At 44.9% G+C, this 18744-nt stretch overlaps 1 protein-coding gene across 1 annotated transcript in view; it reads right to left on the reverse strand.

The window, feature by feature from the left end:
- Positions 1 to 254: 254 nt before the first annotated feature.
- Positions 255 to 18744, reverse strand: part of LOC149435675 (C-type lectin domain family 10 member A-like) — a 28929-nt gene continuing 10439 nt past the window's right edge. Inside the window, exons 5-8 of the mRNA XM_089662486.1 lie at positions 17950 to 18024; positions 13794 to 13945; positions 6481 to 6587; positions 255 to 402 (exon numbers count right to left, since the gene is read on the reverse strand). Of these exons, the coding sequence (XP_089518612.1) occupies positions 255 to 402; positions 6481 to 6587; positions 13794 to 13945; positions 17950 to 18024 (482 nt within the window). The remainder of the gene's footprint in view (positions 403 to 6480; positions 6588 to 13793; positions 13946 to 17949; positions 18025 to 18744) is intronic.

Consider the following 18744-nt stretch of genomic DNA (forward strand, 5'->3'; position numbering starts at 1 on the left):
GTGCTGCAGTTGCTCATGCACATTGTGAAGCTTTCAGTGTGTATGGAACCACAGGTACTTATATAACTGTGCTAGACTAAAGGCAAGGCTGGAGTTCAGCTTCAAAACTGCAGTATGGACACAGATCCTCCTAGTCTAGAGGAACTACAAGTCCCAGCATATGCTGTAGGATTATTTTATGCAGTAGCAGATTCTATATGGCTGTAATATGATGGAGGAGGAGAAAAGGTACACAGAGATATCAGGTGTCCATATCAGAAGATCAACTTCTCACAGATGTACCGGAGGCTCTGGGAACAGAGCCCATCATTCCAGTTATTTCCTTGCAAAAACTCAACACAGTCTTCCCCTCCTCCGAGACCATGACCCGTCCAGTCATCGGGCTGACCCTTCTTCCAGAACCTGAAAGACAGAAGAGAGAATCGTGATTAGAACTAGATGGGAACTGAACAGAACTCAAACCTCAGAAATGCTTTAAAATTAGATCTCAAGGTGTGAGCCCAACAACTGTGATGGACTTCAAGAGAGTTGACCACATGCTACAGTATGATGGTACAATCTACTGAGGAAAGATCAGTGGTGGCCAACCTGATACATACACAGCCCTTATTGGCTATGTGAGGAGTTACACCTCCACCTCTTTCCCTAATTGACTATAAGAGGAGCTCTCTTCTGCAGGTCCTTCCCTGGTTGTCCAAATGAGGAGTTCTCTCCTCCAGGTCCCTCCCAGATTTACTTTTAAAGGAGTTCTTCCCCTCCACTTATTTGCCTATTTGTTTGTGTGAGGCATTCATCCCCACCTATTTCCCTAATTGACTATGAGAGAAGTTCTCTCCTCTAGGTCCTTCCCAGATTGGACATAAGAGGAGTTCTCTCCTCCAGGAGGAGGCGTTCATCCTCACCTTTTTCCACAATTGTTTATGAGAGTTCCTTCTCTGATTGACCCATGTGAGGGGTTCTTCCCCTCAAGTTCTTTGTCTAATTGCCTATGTGAAGAGTTCTTACCCTCATCTCTTTTCCTGATTGGCTATGTGAGGAGTAGAGATGAGCCAACAGTTTGCTCCAAACTTAGGTCTGGATGAAACGTTAGCTGTTCAGACATCCAGAAGTGCTCCCAAACTTTTGTCTGTTCCAACTGGTATGATGCCACTTGCCCTACCCTTTTACTTATATAGCTGCTGACCACTCAGGAAGCTGTCATTTGGCTATGAGTACCATTGTGATTGGCTGTGTAAACTGGGTCCACTGTTTTTTGTTTTTAATTCTGTGAGCCAGCAGGTGTCGGGCTTCATAATGGATGAATTTACCATACAAGGGATTTTTTTGGGGAATTTGTTTTTCAATAAAGGACTTGACAAATATTCAGATGTCTTTATTTTTGTACCCCTTACTCATTTACATGAGGGTGCAGGTTCTGATACTCCCCTCCCCTCTCACATTCCCTAACAACCAATGGCCATGGTTGTGTGTAACAGGCCCGTGCTCTCATCAGCATATGGACAAAGGCTTTGCAAGGGGGTATCCAAGGCAAGGCATCCCCCATATTTATTTTGTGTGGCCTGGTATAGTTCAGGAGGGGGTGGTGCACACTTGTCCTCTTCCTGGCCAGCTAGGCTGCATGCTTAGATTAAAGGTCTGGTATGGATTTTTAGGGAGCTCAAATTTTTGTCCTGTTGCCAACATGGTAGCATACATGTGATAGTAGGTAGGCCTACTTCCTTCTAGAGAACCAGTGCAAAACTATGAAGAGTTAACGTCCACACAACACCATTCCCTTTTTTTGTCCTAATGGAACTTACATCCAGTATGAAGAGAATAAACACTTACCTGCAACCTTTCCACACAGGTTCAGCCTCTCCTGTACTGCAGGCCCTGATCTTGGGATGCTAAATGCTCTGATAAGGCAAGGAACCCCTTCTGTGGATCTTTTTGGGTGAAAACTTTGGTGTTAACTAGAACTGCATACAGCAGTGCAGTCAGGGCTATTTCCCTCAGAAGTGATCTCCTTGCCTAGAGCCTGCCTCCCAAGACATGGGAGGATCCATGAAACTGTGACACCACATTTCCAAGATAAGTAGTGTGTGTTTTCTAATTTTTTGGAATTTATCTGTAAATCTCCTAATCAATTGTGTGTTACATCTACTCCTAGATGGGCTACAGCTGCACTGTGTTCCAGTGTGCATTCTAGTGACCATTTTGGAAGGAAAAGCTGAGTATTTACATTCAAGCAATTGATGCATAATGCAGGGCCTTTTTTAATGTGTAGCAAAAGGGGCAGCTACCCTGGGCCCAGTCATTATTGTGGGGTCCAAAGCAGCTGCCCCATGAGAACGCTCTGCATGCAAATAATTGATAAGTGGATTTGGTTATCACTCAGGAGATGAGGGCATAATTGAATGTTGGGTATGGTTGGGTGTCATGTCTGCAGCCTGTGCGGTGATTGGCCAGCTCGGTAAGGTAAGGTATACCTTGTTTGGGTGAGAGCGCTTGTCGGTCTCAGGCACAGTCACACCCACCCCTCTCCCACACCAGACCATCGGCCTGCTGAAGAGCTTCTTCACCGGAGGGTTCAGTGAGGTGTGCCAGCTGTTCACCTGACATCCTCTGGACACTATCAAGGTAAGACCACTGTGGGGGACAATGCAGGAGGCTGTAGTAATGATGGGGGTAGTATGGGGGAGGAGGTCCTATGTAATGATGGGGGTAGTATGGGGGAGGAGGTCCTATGTAATGATGGGGGTAGTATGGGGAAGGAGGTCCTATGTAATGATGGTGGTAGTATGGGGGAGGAGGTCCTATGTAATGATGGCGGTAGCATGGGGGAGGAGGTCCTATGTAATGATGGGGGTAGTATGGGGGAGGAGGTCCTATGTAATGATGGGGGTAGTATGAGGGAGAGGTCCTGTGTAATGATGGCGGAGTGGGGACCTGTGCTATTACGGTCAGTGAGTACATTCGGTTACAGATCAAGCTAAGGACTTGTTTTTGGACCAGTTCTTTATGTTTACATTCTGAAAGTTTTTTTTGAGATAAGGCTGTGTGTGTTTGTTTTTTTTTTGTTATGTTGGGGTGGAGAGAAAAATTGCATGGAGCCCAAGAAAATGATTTCTCAGGGTCCAATCAGTATTAAAGATGGCCCTGGCATAATGCTGAACATGTGAAGTGGATAGAACTCTTATGGGGGCCATCTGTGGTTTGGAAAATCACTCCCCTCGTGTCCATCTTGGAGTTGGGAAAGACTGCCTGGAAGCCATCTTGGAAATCGGCAAGGTGAGAAGGTTGCTAGGAGTTGGAGGCAGGCAGAAGGGTTGAGGAACATAGGTTTAAAGATCCAGTGATTTACAGACTAGGATTGCACTCTAGCATGCCCATAGCCACAAACCCTGCGTTAAGGGCCATTTCCTCCTAACTAGTGTAGCACCCTATAGAAATACTGGCTGCAGAATTTTAAATGGACCCAAGATAGCAGTGTTCTGTAGCTCAGTTATACAGACTCTGTTGAAGAAAAGCTTTGTTGGACTTGTAGGCTGATAGCAGGACTTCCATGTTTAATAATGAGCTAACAAACTGCATTTCCCAGAAGAGCTAGCTAGTGGGCGGAGGCAGATAAATACAGAAGCCCGGGAACCAGAGGACAGGATGGTGGACAATGAGAGCCAGGGGAGAAGGTGTGAGGGGAAAGCTGTGAGTGATGCTGGAGGTCCTGGCTGGGGCAGACTGCAGAGAGAGGAGGAGTGAGAAGGAATTGATGACCATCAACACCACTGACTAGCCGGACTGACAATCTTGTGGGCAGATGGACCGGAATGCTGCCACACTGGTGTAAACCAGGGCCAAAATGAAGAGATTTAAATTGAAAGTTCAGGATTTAAAAATAAACAAACATTTATACTCACCTAGCTCTATGCAGCATCAATCTGATGTTGGATCTCTACTCCACAACCTCTACACTGAGAACTGACCAATCAAAAACTACTGAATGCTCAGGTCCCAGTCTTCAGTAAGCAAAGAGCCAATGCCTGTCACTGGAGCTATAGGTTGTGGAAGGGGCGGGAGCGGCTGGCTCAGGGTTTCTGCAATGTGCTAAGAGGCTGAGCCAGCTGCTGGTCCAGGCATCTATTATTATTATTATTATACAGGATTTATATAGCGCCAGAGGGTTTGCTCAGCGCTGTACAGTAGCAAGGGGGACAGAACATGAGACAAGACAGTAACAATACAATACACAAGGGGTTCGAGGGCCCTGCTCTTTGGAGCTTACAATCTAGGAGGGAGGGGATAGTGGTACAGGAGGAAGTGGCTGTGGGGGATGGAGTGGTAGGAGGAGTGGAGGAGATCAGGTGTTGGGTAAGGGCGGGGTATTCTTCCCTGAAGAGGAGGGTTTTCAGGGTGCGCCTGAAGGTGAGGAGGGTAGGTGACAGTCTGATGGATTGGGGTAGGGAGTTCCAGAGGATGGGGGAAGTCCTGCAATCGGGTCTTGGGAGGAGGAGACCAGGGAGCTAGAGAGTAGGAGGTCCTGTGAGGAGCGAAGGGCACGGGTAGGGTAGTATTTGGGTATCAGGTCGGTGAGGTAGTTTGGGGTGGCCTTGTGAATGGCTTTGTAGGTCAGAGTTAGCATTTTGAATTTGATGCGTTGGGCAATCGAGACCCAGTGAAGGGACTGCAGAGGGGGGTGGCGGATGTGGAGCGGTTGGTGAGGTGAATGAGTCTCGCCGCTGAGTTCAGGATAGACTGGAGTGGGGATAGCATTCCTTTGGGTAGGCCAGTGAGAAGGGAGTTGCAGTAGTCCAGGCGTGAGATGATGAGGGAGGCCAGTGAGAAGGGAGTTGCAGTAGTCCAGGAGTGAGATGATGAGGGAGTGTACGAGTTGTTTAGTAGTGTCTGGGGTGAGGAATGTACGTATCCTGGAGAGGTTGCAGAGGTGGAGCCTGCATGACCTTGATAGTAATTGGACGTGAGGTTGGAAGGAGAGGTTTGAGTCTAGAGTGACACCTAGGACTTTGGCATGTGGGGTGGGAGTGATGGTGGCGTTGTTAGTAGTGATGGAGAGGATGGGGGGGCACGGGGTGGGGGGAAGACCAGGAGCTTGGTTTTGGACAGGTTTAATTTGACGAAATGGAGCGACATCCAGTCTGATATGTCGTTCAGGAGGTGGGCAATGTGGGCGGAGAGTGAGGGGGTGAGGTGAGGGGTGGAGAGGTAAATTTGTGTGTTGTCAGCATAGAGGTGGTAATTGAAGCCGTGGGAGTGTATTAGTTTGCCAAGGGAGGAGGTGTAGATGGAGAAGAAAAGGGGTCTGAGGACAGAGCCTTGGGGGACCCCAACAGAGAGGGGGAGAGGGGGGGTGGCAGTGTTATAGGTGATGCTGAAGGAGCGTTGGGAAAGGTAGGAGGAGAGCCAGGAGAGAGCAGCATCCCTGCTGCCAAGAGAGTGCAGTTAAGTATCTGTGTGGATTCCAATATTACAGTCGGAATCTCTCCAGACTCTGGACCGGCTATAGCCTACTGTTAGCTGAATATGGGTCAGAACGAAGTGCACTCCTGGAGAAGCATGGCCAAAAGAGCTTTGGCCCAATTTACCTTTTAATGTACATTTTTTTTTAGAGGTTGAATAGGTATAAATACTCAAAATGTTCAGCTCAGGATTTTAATGCTTTGATTAATAAGGTGTTCTATGATGGGAGTTTGGTGAAAAGTTTCCTGAATTATCCGCTCCTGTTTTATTTTACATGGAAGGGTCACATGCTACCTGGACATTTACAGCCGTCTTTCCATGGTGGTTAAGATAGAAATGAATGGAGGTGTATGATTTGCTGTTGGAGAACATGTGACTTCCTGTGACCACTCTGTACTACCTCCAGGATTTTCTAAAGGAAGAGGAAGTGACATCACAGGCACGTCACTTCCTCCTCAAAAAAATACGATAGGGCTTGGTTGCTGTCCTTCTATGCTGCAGGTAGTAACCACATACACCCTCCACTTCCTTTCTCTGTGTCTATAATATATGTCAGGAAGTCAGTGAGTTCTATACATGGAAAGTAGATATGGAACCATTGATGATAAAATTCACATCCATCCAGAAATTTGACTTTGCTGTACCTTTAGATTTTAGGATAGTCTCTTCCACTCACACCAATAGACAAGTAAGAGGGAGCACATCAAGTACATAGATCCAGAGATGAGGTGGCACCCCACTGCAACCTTTTATTGTAATGTCCCTCTACCCAGCCCCCCACTGGTACGCTCAACACAGAATGGCTGGCTCATAAGGACTGACTCATAGATCATTGTTGATAATATGTATATTACACTTTCCTGGGTGAAAAGTATTGTAAAGTGCTCGGTGGAGTGAATTAAAGTCTCAACAATGTACTTCAGCTCAAGGAACCATCTGTGTGCCACCTTTTCAGGTTATTTGGCCAGATCTTAGTTTTGGGATATGTGAGAAGGATTCTGATAATTGGGTGTTTCATTGTCTTACTTTGGAGTTATGTCATAAGGCGTTCCATCCACCCATCTCCAGGTTCCATCCGCATCCGTTAGACCGATCCAAAAGGTTTTTTTGTTTGCAATCTTGCGCAGAAAATTCTTAGGAAAGGCAAAAGATAGAAGTTGTTAGAAGATGAATTATTATACACATATGGCTGATTAGGTCACATGACAGTTGGCCTACCAGTATATTTTTGGGTTGGAGAGGAAACTGGGGCACCAGGAGGAAATCCACAAAAATGGTGAAAACACTTCACACCCAAACATATATATAATCCCCCCCAAGACACAGACATGGTATAACCCATCTCTAGGTCTGAGGTCAGCCTTAGAAAATGATCAGCAAGGCCAATGTTGAAAAAAAGAGGAGAGGACATTTCTTCTAGAAAAACATTCTGTTGGCAGTATGTGGTGATCCAACCTAAAATTATGAAATTTAGAACTGAGGGTCATGCCTAAAAACCAATTAATTCTGAAAAATGAAAAATATTTCCACTGGAAGGTCTTTTAAATTAAAATTGTGATTATATAGGCACAGGCTGCCATTGCTAACCTCCTTCTAATATACTAGAGAAGGGCTTCTCAACTAGGGTTCCATGGAACTCTAAGGCTCCTCCACAGGTTGCTAAGGATTCCTTGAGCAATGAGCAAGTTCTATCTCTTCGATAAGTTCCCCTGACACCATTGATCTTTTTAGCTACATGTAAGAGGGTAATTCTTCCAAGTGACCACAAGTGTAAGGAGAATTCTTCCCACTGACCATCATACCTATGTTTCATGAGTTGTATACACTCACTGGTCACTTTATTAGGTCAGTCTTGCTAGTACCGGGTCGGATAGCCTTTTGCCTACCGAAATGCCTTTATGTTTTGTGGCATAGATTTAACAAGGTGTTGGAAACATTCTTCAGAGATTTTGGTCCATATTGACATGAGTTACTGTTGCCTTTCTATCATCTCAAACCAGCCTGTCCATTCTCCTCTGACCTCTGACATCAACAAGCATTTTCCTCCACACAACTTCTGCTCACTGGATGTTTTCTCTTTTTCGGACCATAGAGATGGTTTTGCATAAAAATCCCAGTAGATCAGCAGTTTTTTAAATACTCAGACCAGCTCATCTGGCATCAACAACTATGCCACGGTCAAAGTCACTTAAGTCCCCTTTCATCCCCATTCTGATGCTTGTTTTGAACTTCGGCAAGTTCTCTTCACCACGCCTAGATGCCTAAATGCATTGAGTTGCTGCCATGTGATTGGCTGATTAGCAATTTGTGTTAATACGCAATTGAACAGGTGGACCTAATAAAGTGGCCGGAGTGTGTATATAGTCATTTTTAGCAGAGGTTCCCTGAGACCCAAAAGTTATTTCAAGAATTCCTCTGTGTTGAAGAGGTTGAGAAAAGCTGTACTAGATTGAAGGCTGCTGCATTACCCACTGGTATCCATAGATAAATCCTTATCCCAGGTCGATGAATCAAAACGCCAAAGCCAGAGAGTCAACATGAGAGCCTGAAGGAGACACCAAAAATAGCTGACTCCATGTTTCTCTTAGGACAGGTTTTTTTACTGCCACTCTACAATATCTACCCATTTCAAAGAATGTGCAATTGAAACAAAAGCTGACCAAAAAGTTTTTTTTTATATGTTTAGAAAATTCAACAACCCAGCATGAAAAAAAGGGTTAAAAAGTATGACTTGTCCCTGGTGGTTGGTAATAAAAAAGAAAAAAAAAAAAGTTTAAGTGCAGCCTAAACAAATCAGCACAAGGGACATAATTTTCAGTTAGTAGGATGTGTCACGTGTGCTGATGGCTCTTCTTTTAGGTGAAATGTTCCTCCATCCATGCCCCTCCTCCCATTTCCTCCACCGTTAGCTTCCAGTGCAATGGGCATCAATACAATTAAGCAGCGGTCATAGGCTCCTCAAGAGAGACTTACTACTCACCTTTTTCCACCCAGCTACTTCATTCATAGAAGCTTTACTACAGTGGAACTCAATCTATGAATGGAGGGGGCGGAAATATCAGTCATCACCCATCTCCGTTCAGAGATTGCTTCCCATTCATAGAATAGAGGAGGTATTTTATTACTTTAGATGTAATTGGAATACTTGAATCGTAAAGCCAGGAGGATATCAGTAAAAATATGTTTTCTATAAACCTATATTGGATGAAATTTGTAGGTCTCCATGACTGACCTCCTTATAAACATGACAACGGCGTGGCTACAACTCCAGCCAAAAATGTTTTTTCTACTTTTTAATACACTGGGAAAGAATTAGAACCTCTGTCAGGTTTTCATTGCAACACTAGTGAAGATGAAGGGCGCTGAATTGTTTTCTGTTGTGATTGGGTGCAAAGTTATTGTTTAAATATCCTCCTAGGCTCCTCTCTAGCATGCAGGAGAAGTCTCTGGGTTCCTGGAAAACGTGCTTGTATCTCCATGTGTGTATATAATGTGCAGATTAAGTTCATTCATCATTATATCAAGTTAAGAAAAAGTCAATGTTGTAGCACCCTCCTAGTTAGCTAGGGGGAGCTAGCTGATTATTTTTTAGACAGAAGGCTGACTAGCAGTCTTGGAAATAGTCAGCTGGGTCAAATTCAGGTCAGGGCTTTGCAGATCAGTTCCTTAATATCTCTTCTGCTCTCTAGAATCTTGGAGAAGATTCTAGAAACAGTGGGGTGAGGAGGGGCTGGTCTGCATTCTTAAGGGATCCTGACCTATCCCCAAGCAGGAAGCTTGGCAAGGGGTCAGGACAGCCCTTAAAAGTGTTCGAGCCTGCTCAGCAGCAGGAGAGTTTGGGTGGAAGATGTGAGGAAGCTGAGATGCAGGCAGCTGGGAGAGGGCCCAGTGTGAAGGGGCCTACCTATAGGCAGGATGCTGGAAAGGAAGATCACTCAGCCTCACTGGCCCTCAGAAGGAGGACCATCTGTACAGCCATGAAAGGAGCCAGCCCAGCAGAAGGCCTGAAGGCAGCCACCTACCTAAATCTGCTCACAGGATTGAGACTGAATTAGTAGTCCTACACCCTCTGAGCCAAACAAGGAAAAAAGAGCACTTTGGTGGGAAACCTGATTAGATCCTTACCCGGGACGACTGTTTCATTTTAAAGTGGCAGGCACTGGATTCCTTTGCCCAGGGATTCCCTCAGGATAAGAAGAGGATCATCTTGGGTCTGGGGTGGTACACCAGGAGAGGCTGGATAGTTATCCAAGAAGATTTTCTACTGTGTAAAGGCTTGTATATAGTTGCTAAGGAGTTTGTCTTCAGTTGCAGTTCCACTGGGCATCCTGTACACCCCTTACCCTATCCAAGTTCAACACCCCTTATTAAAACATAAAAACCAAGCTCAAGGACTGTGTACTGACTCTAAATGCAAGACTGTGGGAAAAATCTGTGTTGCCTTGCTGTGCAGGACTATAGAGGGACCCAAATATCAAGTGACTCCTAAGGGGGTAGTGCTACAATTGTGTTCCTGAAGATCCCAAGGGGTCCCCTTCAAACTAGACTGTCCAATCAGAGACTGTAAGCACGTGTGTTATCCAGCTTCAATTTCTTTTAAATCAACAACCAGCAAGCAACAACCCAGACTCTACATTTTCATACCCTGATGAAGGGGGGGGGGGGGCTTTTATCATCCTCCAAAAGGTGTAGGTTATTTTTATTAACTGGATATAATAATAAATGAATCTGATCTGGACAATAGCCCCATAGTTGGTGCTCCCTTTGTAAACCCCTCCAGGCAGTTGTTGTTATTGTCTATGTCTGCATGGGGGAGATGAACCCTCTCTACTTGTCCCTGTGAATTGTTGGCCATAGTTTCACTTTTACTTCTTTTACCAGAGCATTCGTCTACCACCAGGTGATCAAAGCTTTCAAGAATTCTTACCACACATCTGCCTAAGATCACTGCTACTCTGTGTGGTGGGAGGTGCAGCGTGGTGCACGGGCTGTAAAGACACAGAGTCTGGTGGCAATAAAACTTGGAAGTTGTATTGAAGGGGATGCCAAACCACAAACACCCCAGCAGGAAAGCCTCGAGAAAGCACAGTTCAGTTCAAATGCAAGGATGCAGCTGGAAGAGATGCACCGACCGCATCTGTTTCAGAAAGCGGAATGCAGCCTGGTCAGTCCAGACCCAGAGGGGAGGTCTCCTTGCAGGATAGTGAATCCCTAGCCTGTCCCTACTCATCAAGAACCTTTCTCCCTCCCTTTCTCTCTCCCTACGATACCCACTTCTCAATTGCTTGCCAAAACCAGGGGGGCAGGAACCTACTAGAACGCTGCTTCTATGACCCAAGAAAACCATAGAGAAGCCATGTTTCCCTTGCCTTTCTCTCCAGGATGCGTTACCACTCAGGTTGAGGGCCACCTACAGTGAAGAAAACAAACTGCACCTGCCTACACATGCCCCCGGTGATGTAATTTATGACAAATTGTATGTAGGAAGGGACGGAAGATCGGGATGCCACCACACGTGTGCGACCGCTACTGGGATTCCGGGACTGTAATACCGAATGCCAGCATTTCTTTATGAGAATGTGAGTGATTTTAACAACTTTTAAATAAACTTTCTATACAGATTTACACTATGTGAGCTTCCTTGCTCCTTTCCTTTTATCTCTCTGAGCATTATTGAGTACTTTCGAAGTTACCTGATGAGCACTGAGTGTCCATCCAAGTGAGGTTTTGGAAAATAGGATCTATAGTACATATAAAGGTGTTTGGACTTCTCTATTGCTGAGACTCACACTCATTGCGGTATGCACATACAGTTGTGTTCAAAATAATAGCAGTCAGACATCACTAACCGGATCAATCACTGTTTTTCGTGGAAATTATATTTCTACATGGCAAATAATTTCCTAGCAGGTGTAGTAGAGTCATAGAAATCCAACAGACCCAACAGTCATGACATGCATGCTGCTGATTCTGTGTCATTGAATCACTCATTGAAAGGGGCGTGTTCAATATAATAGCCGTGTGGGGTTCTATTAGTGAGGTCATTCATTCTTTGAAAAACAGGTGGCAATTATTGCCCTTATTTAAGGAAGGAAGGCAGCAAATGTTGGACATGCTGGTTACAGTGCATTTCTCTCTGAAATTCTGAGGAAAATGGGTCGTTCCAGACATTGTTCAGAAGAACAGCGTACCTTGATTAAAAAGTTGATTGGAGAGGGGAAAACATATAAAGAAGTGCAGAAAATGATCGGCTGCTCAGCTAAAATGATGGCAAATGCTTTAAAATGGCAACCAAAACCTGAAAGACGTGGAAGAAAGCGAAAAACTACCATTGGAATGGATAGAAGAATAGCCAAAATGGCGCAGACTCAGCCAACAATCAGCTCCAGGAAGATGAAAGAAGGTGTGACATTCCCTGTGAGGACTCAGCCAACAATCAGCTCCAGGAAGATGAAAGAAGGTGTGACGTTCCCTGTGAGGACTGTTACAATTAGAAGACGCCTATGTGAAGCCAAGCTATCTGCAAGAAGTCCCCGCAAAGTCCCACTGTTGGAAAAAAGACGTGTGCTGAAGAGGTTACAATTTGCCAAAGAGCACATTGACTGGCCTAAAGAGAAATGACGCAACATTTTGTGGACTGATGGAAGTAAGATTGTTCTTTTTGGGTCTAGTGGGCGGAGACAGTTTGTCAGACGACCCCCAAACACTGAATTCAAGCCACAGTACACTGTGAAGACCGTGAAGCATGGTGGTGCAAGCATCATGATATGGGGATGTTTCTCATACTACGGTGTTGGACCTATTTATCGCATACCAGGGATCATGGATCAGTTTGAATCCATCAGAATACTTGAAGAGGTCATGCTGCCTTATGCTGAAGAGGAAATGCCCTTGAAATGGGTGTTCCAACAAGACAACGACCCCAAACACACCAGTAAACGTGCAACATCTTGGTTCCAGACCAACAAGATGGACATTATGGAGTGGCCAGCCCAATCCCCGGATCTTCATCCAATAGAAAACTTGTGGGGTGACATCAAAAATGCCGTTTCTGAGGCAAAACCAAGAAATAGAGAAGAACTGTGGAATGTGGTCCAATCATCCTGGGCTGGAATACCTGATCACAGGGGCCAGAAGTTGGGGGACTCCATGCCACACAGATGTACAGCAGTTCTCAGAAACAGTGCGACTACAACCAAATATTCATGAAGTCATTCAAAGGAAAGCAAAATCTTCAAACATTTCTCAGTTTATATAGTGAATGTTGGAGTTTGTAAAGAAGAATACAAACACGGCCATTTTTTTGAACCGTCTAATATTCACTTTTCTTCCATTTTTTTAGAGGAACAACACAAATTTGATGTATTTTTCTTCATGTTTTGATTTGGAATAGAATGTGTCGTGTTCCCAATGCATTTGTGTGGATGGAAATAAAAGCTATTAGAAGGATTTTGAGCTTTATTCATTTTTTTCAACACACTGATATTATTCTGAACACAACTGTACATGTGCCATGGTGGAAGGAACCTGAGTGATTTTATGTTTGAAGAGCACCATTATTTGGAAAATCATTGCACAAGGGGTGGACACATCACTTTGCATGGAATTTTATTACATGTTGGACTGTTTCTTTATTTTAATATACTGATGTATCACTTTAGTAGCGCAGCATATGCTTTGAAATGTTATACCTGCTTCCATGTGCATTTAGTAATGATTCCTCCTCATACATTGGTACCCTGCCTTACACAAAGTCCACAGACCATTTTGGGAACAGTCCTGCCTACAGATAATTTTGGCTTGGTGGTACATGGTCATCTTCTCCAACATCTTCTCCAACAGGACTCTCATTCACTGATCCCATTTTCTTGTTGTCCTCACCCTCCCTCCTGTCTGACTTTACATCTCAATCATAAACCATTTCTTGACTTAGAGACAGACACATAAGACATGTAAGAAACATTACAACAGAACATATGGGAAACCCTGGAATCAAGTGCCACCAAACGTTCACAAATATCCAACATAAGGCATCAGATGTCATTTCATAAATATGTCAAACGTGCAAGTGGGTACATCCTCAGACTCTTATGACCCCAGGGCCTGGTTTTCAGTATATGATATACAGTATATGGGGGGTAAATGTAGTTGTGAAAATTGTGAGTATGGATGGGATTTATGTTCGAGTCGAATCATAGTCATAATCGCTCTCAGTCTGCCAGTGCCTAAATTGTCCTGCAAACTGGAAAATCTCTTCACAGGCTGAGAGCATAATAATCAATGTGCTCTGACAATGGAACTGATAAAGTAAGAAGTGTCTATCTAGTCACCATACGTACCATCTCTCCCTCGCCATTAATGACCACCAGGTGGGCCTGCTTGTCCTCGCAGTCTTTCTTGGAGGCATTCCATGGTTTTGAGTTTGAAGACAAGTAGTAACAGCTGAGTCCATGATGTCTCCATCCCTCACTGCATAATGGATCAGAAGAGCCTGAAGGAGCAAGAAAGAGGATTATGTGCTTCAAGATGTGTGTCATGGTTATAGCCTGACAGTTCAGTCAAGATGGTAAAATTATACAGTAATTAAAGGAATTCACGTGTAGCGCTCACCCCGAAGAAGCGGCTGAGTATTGGGTCCCCCTATATCCTGCACAGCCAGGCAAACCGCATTTTCAGACTTCCAGTCAGTAGGGGTATATGGGATGCCCAACCTGATTTGCAGTAATAACTCTGAAGACAAACTTCCTGATTATGTACATAAAAGGCAGATCCTGAACTCTCTACTCCAGCTAGAGTCGCACAGTCACCTAATCAATAGCTCAGTCTCTGTGAGGAGCATGGGTGGACTGACAACTTATGGGGCCCCCGGGCAATAGGGGATCATGGGGCTCCTGTGTCCTTGCCCAAACTCAAAAAAGCCTATGAAAAAGGTACAAGGGGCATCTCATGGGGCCAACTAGGCCCTTGGGCAGTGCCCGAGTTTCCAAATGGTCAGTCCGCCTCTGGTGAGGAGCAACTGAACTACTCTAAGTGAACTCTCTTCAGACCCCAGCTAGGAAATGTCCATCTACCTGGCTGTCTTTTGAAGCGTACCCTGGGGCAAGAGATTCCAAGACAGGCATGCAGCAGTGTCCCAGGGAGAACTGGTTATGTATTGCACCAAGCAGTCTTCTCTCCTATTGGCCCGAGGGGTGTAGAGGTACTCACGCTGTCCATGTATCCTGCAGCTCTTGGTAAACTGCATTCAGGCCCCTCTCTGAGCCAGTTTCTGTCCCCGTTTGCAGGCTATCCTTCCCCAATGGACAGTAAGGCAGCGGAGCTCCCTCTGTCAGCTTCCTTTCCTGCAGCCTAAAGGCAGACCCCCCCCTTAACTACTGAGTGAGCCATTAAATTTACCTAATTCTCTAGCACAACTACAGGGTGCTACACACAGATAAATGTCATTACATCCCCAGGTCGACTCTGGCTTCCTATATGTCCTGGAAACCCCATCAATGATATCTCCCTGCCATAATCCTTGGCTTTGTGCTTGGAGACCCGGCAGTTTGGTGTTTCTCCACTCAACTGTGTGTCTCCACTTTTCTTATATTCTCCATAATATAAAATATATATAAAATCCAGAGAAATATTGGGAGACCATCAAAATTGGCACAGCAGGCTGACCTAGGAACACAGTGCAGGAATGGTAGGATCTCTCCATAATGGGCGCTATAGCTGCACACACCTGGGAACCATTCATAATGGGCACAGCAGGTGTGAAGGCCCCAGAATTAAGCACAGAGATGTTGAAAGCAGGGGCGGACTGACCATTTGGAAACTCGGGCACTGCCCCAGGGCCAGGGGTCAGTAGGGGGGCCCATGAGGTGCCCCTGGTACCTTTTTCATAGGCTTTTTTGAGTTTGGGCAAGGACACAGGGGCCCCATGATCCTCTATTTCCCAGGGGCCCCATGAGTTGTCAGTCCGCCCCTGGTTGAAAGCCCCTCTCAATGAACATAGCAGGTGTACAGACCAGGAGCAGATGTTGGCGACCTCTTATAATGATCACAGCAAGTATGCAGCAATGATGGAAGCTACTCCTAATAGGCACCGAAGATGGAAGGTACAAGGATGATGGGAGTCCCTCCTAATAGGTATGGCAGGTTTACAGACTCAGGAACTTAGCATAGAGATAATGGTATATTCTCATAATGGGTGTGCAGATCTCGCAATCCAATGCAGGGATGGGGGAAATGCCTCCTATTGGGCACAGCAGGTGTGCAGATCCAGTAACTCAGTACAGGCATGGTGGGATTCCTCAAAATGGGATGAGACGAATTGCAGACCCAGGAACTCATAATGGCCAAAGTTGGCGTTTAAAGTCAGGAACTCAGGGCAGGTATGGTGTGAACCCATCAATAATGAGCACAGCACATGTTTAGAGCTTGGAATTCAAGGCAGGTATGGTGGGAACTCCATATAATGGAAAAATCAAGTGGACAGACCCAGGAACTTAGCGCAGGGATGGTGGGAATTCCTCATAATTGGCACAGCAGGTATTTCAAGTGAAGAACTCCATGCAGAGATCGCACTAAGAGGTGTCAGAGGGTTTGATTCTCTAGTACGTCAAACCTGTGTTTCTGGGCCACATGTGGCCTTGTACATCCTTTCTTGTGGCATAAGCCAGAATTAAGATTTAAATTAAATGAGGCTATCCTTGCTGCACCCCACAGAAATAAAGCTACAATTCCGTATATAAGGATTTAGTCCCTAGAAGTCTTCTGAGTTTTATTTTACTGCCCCTGCATGCATTGGAGCCAAGGATGACCTATAGGACGTCACCTGCTGCTCACTCTTTTAAGGAGGCTCCAGAGTCCTGTGTAAAGCTGGTAATACTTTTAGATGTTCATGGAATTGATCTTATAAAAATTGTTCAATAGAGCATTCTTTCTTACTATCATTAAATTATGTAATTTTGTTTGAAATCCCTTAGAATTTTGTCCAGATCTAGTATGTGAATGGAATCCCAGGCGTATTAAACAGGCCACATTACAATATGTATAATTTTTCCTGATCAAAAACACATTCATAGCTAGAATTTTGTTTGTTCAAGAAACATTTTCCATACTCCTTGAAATTTTTGAAAGCGCATGTCCATTTGACCCCACTAACCATTAGAAAATGGAACAAATGTTCTGAAAACTAACATTTTTAATGTTAAAACTGTGTTTTGTCATCCAGTAAACCACAGGTGGGCTTTCATCAGTGGATTAAATCTAGCTTTGATCAAACATGGAGGTAATGTTCTTGAAGGTCCTTCAATCGGCCAACCCCAGGTAGGCTTTCATCAGTGGAAAGGACCTAGCTGTGACCAGATATGGAGACAATGCTCTGGAAGGTCTTTCAACCAGTCAACCTGAGATAAGCTTTCTTCAGTGGTTTGTATCTATCTTTGATTAAACCTGGAGGCAATGTCCTGGAAGGTCCTTCAACTAGCCAACCTCAGATCAGCTTTCTTGAGTGGTGTGGATCTTTATTTGACTAAACGCGGAGGAAATGTTCTGGAAGGGCCCTCAACTAGCTAACCCCAGGTTGGCTTTCATCAGGGGTTTGGACGTAGCTTCAACCAAAAATGGAGGCAATGTTTTGTAAGGTCCTGCAGCCAGTCAACCTCAGATAAGCTTTATCCTGTAGTTTGGATCTAAATGTGGAGGCAATGTTCTAGAAGGTCCTTCAACTAACCAACCAACCCCAAGAAAGCTTTCATCAGTGGATTAGACCTAGCTTTGGCCAAACATGGATGCAATGTTCTGGAAGGTCCTTCTACCAGTTAACCTCAGATGAGCTTTCTTCGGTGATTCAGACCTATCTTTGACTAAACGTGGAGGCAATGTGCTGGAAGGGCCCTCAACCAGCCTACCCCGGTTAAGCTTTCATCAGTGGATTGAATCTAGCTGTGAACAAACAGGGAGGCAATGGAAGGTCCTTCCCTTTAGGATGAGAGATCCAGGGCTCAGGTTTAGAGTTTAATTTGCCTCTGTGTTCAAAGTATGTGATCCTCCTTTATGTAGACATCCAAAACTCTGAAATTGCTGCTGGGTTCCGTAGACTCCGTGGATGTGTTATCAGCAGTCTCAGCAGACTCAGAACTGTCGCTCAAGTGAAACTCTATAGTATTCCTCATTGCTCTTCGCCTATCAGCTACATAAAAGATTATAGGAGAGGGTGGGGGCAATGGAGGAGGAAGGGGGCGTGCTAGTGAATTGACTAGTCAATTAAATAAAATAGTAACAGTAAAGCAAATAAAATATTTATGGAAAAGAAAACCACTGCAAGGAAGCATTTAAAATGATTCATTCTTGTTTTCATTTTCCTGTGGTGTAAAATGTACAGTTATTAAATAACAGAAAATAATCCATTGTTTATTTTACTCTGTAATTACAAAGGTGTGACCCTCAGTAGACTTACTGTGGACCCCTTGAAGAATTATTGGATGAAACAGTTTAGGATAAACTTACTTTTAATTTTCTGGAGCTCTTCTGACACTTTGCCCAAAAAGCCCCAAATCCTGTGAATGTCGCTGGAAAAAGAAGCTGAATACACAGAAAAGCAAGAGGTCAGAGTGGCTTCCTTTATACCAGAGGCCTCCAAACTACGACTGACTGAAAGATTTTATCCAGCCCACAGCTAGGGTTAGTGGTCCCTCACATGTCTACAGTCTCCTCTTCTCCCCCATATCCACCCTTCCTGGTCTCCTGCACAGGTTCCCCCAGCTGTGTTGTCATTACATCGTCTTTGGTTGCTAGGGCTGCTGGCGTCTTAACAACCAACTGAATGCTTGTCCTAGCATTTACAGGAGGGCCAGTTCCTCTGTCCAGACCTGCTCCTCCTGCCACGCTCCCAGGATCTCCAGGGTTCCAACATGCTATAAGTGTGTGAGGTAAGGGTGGACTCTGAGGTAAGGGAACTCTGATGTAGGTGATACTATGATGGGGACTCTGATGTATGAAGGATGCTGATGTAAGGAGAGACTCTGACAGGGAAGCAAATATGACTCTTATATGGCCTTTACCATAAGGGAGACTCTGATGGGACCCTGATATAATGGGGGCCTCTAATGTACGAGAGGCTCTGATGGAACCCTAATTTAATGGTGATGCTGATGGCGACCCTGATCTAAGGAAGGACTGTGATGGGGACCCTGATATAAGGAGGGGTCTCTAATGGGGTCTCTTATACAAAGAGAATAGTGATGGGGACCAGGGATGTATTTGCCATGAGGCCCCCAGAAGAAGGCACACTGGTTGTCCTCT

The sequence above is a fragment of the Staurois parvus genome, unplaced genomic scaffold, assembly GCF_062004578.1.
Source record: "Staurois parvus isolate SC_StPar_1 unplaced genomic scaffold, SC_StPar_1.0 ptg001482l, whole genome shotgun sequence".
NCBI classification, from domain to species: Eukaryota; Metazoa; Chordata; class Amphibia; order Anura; family Ranidae; genus Staurois; species Staurois parvus.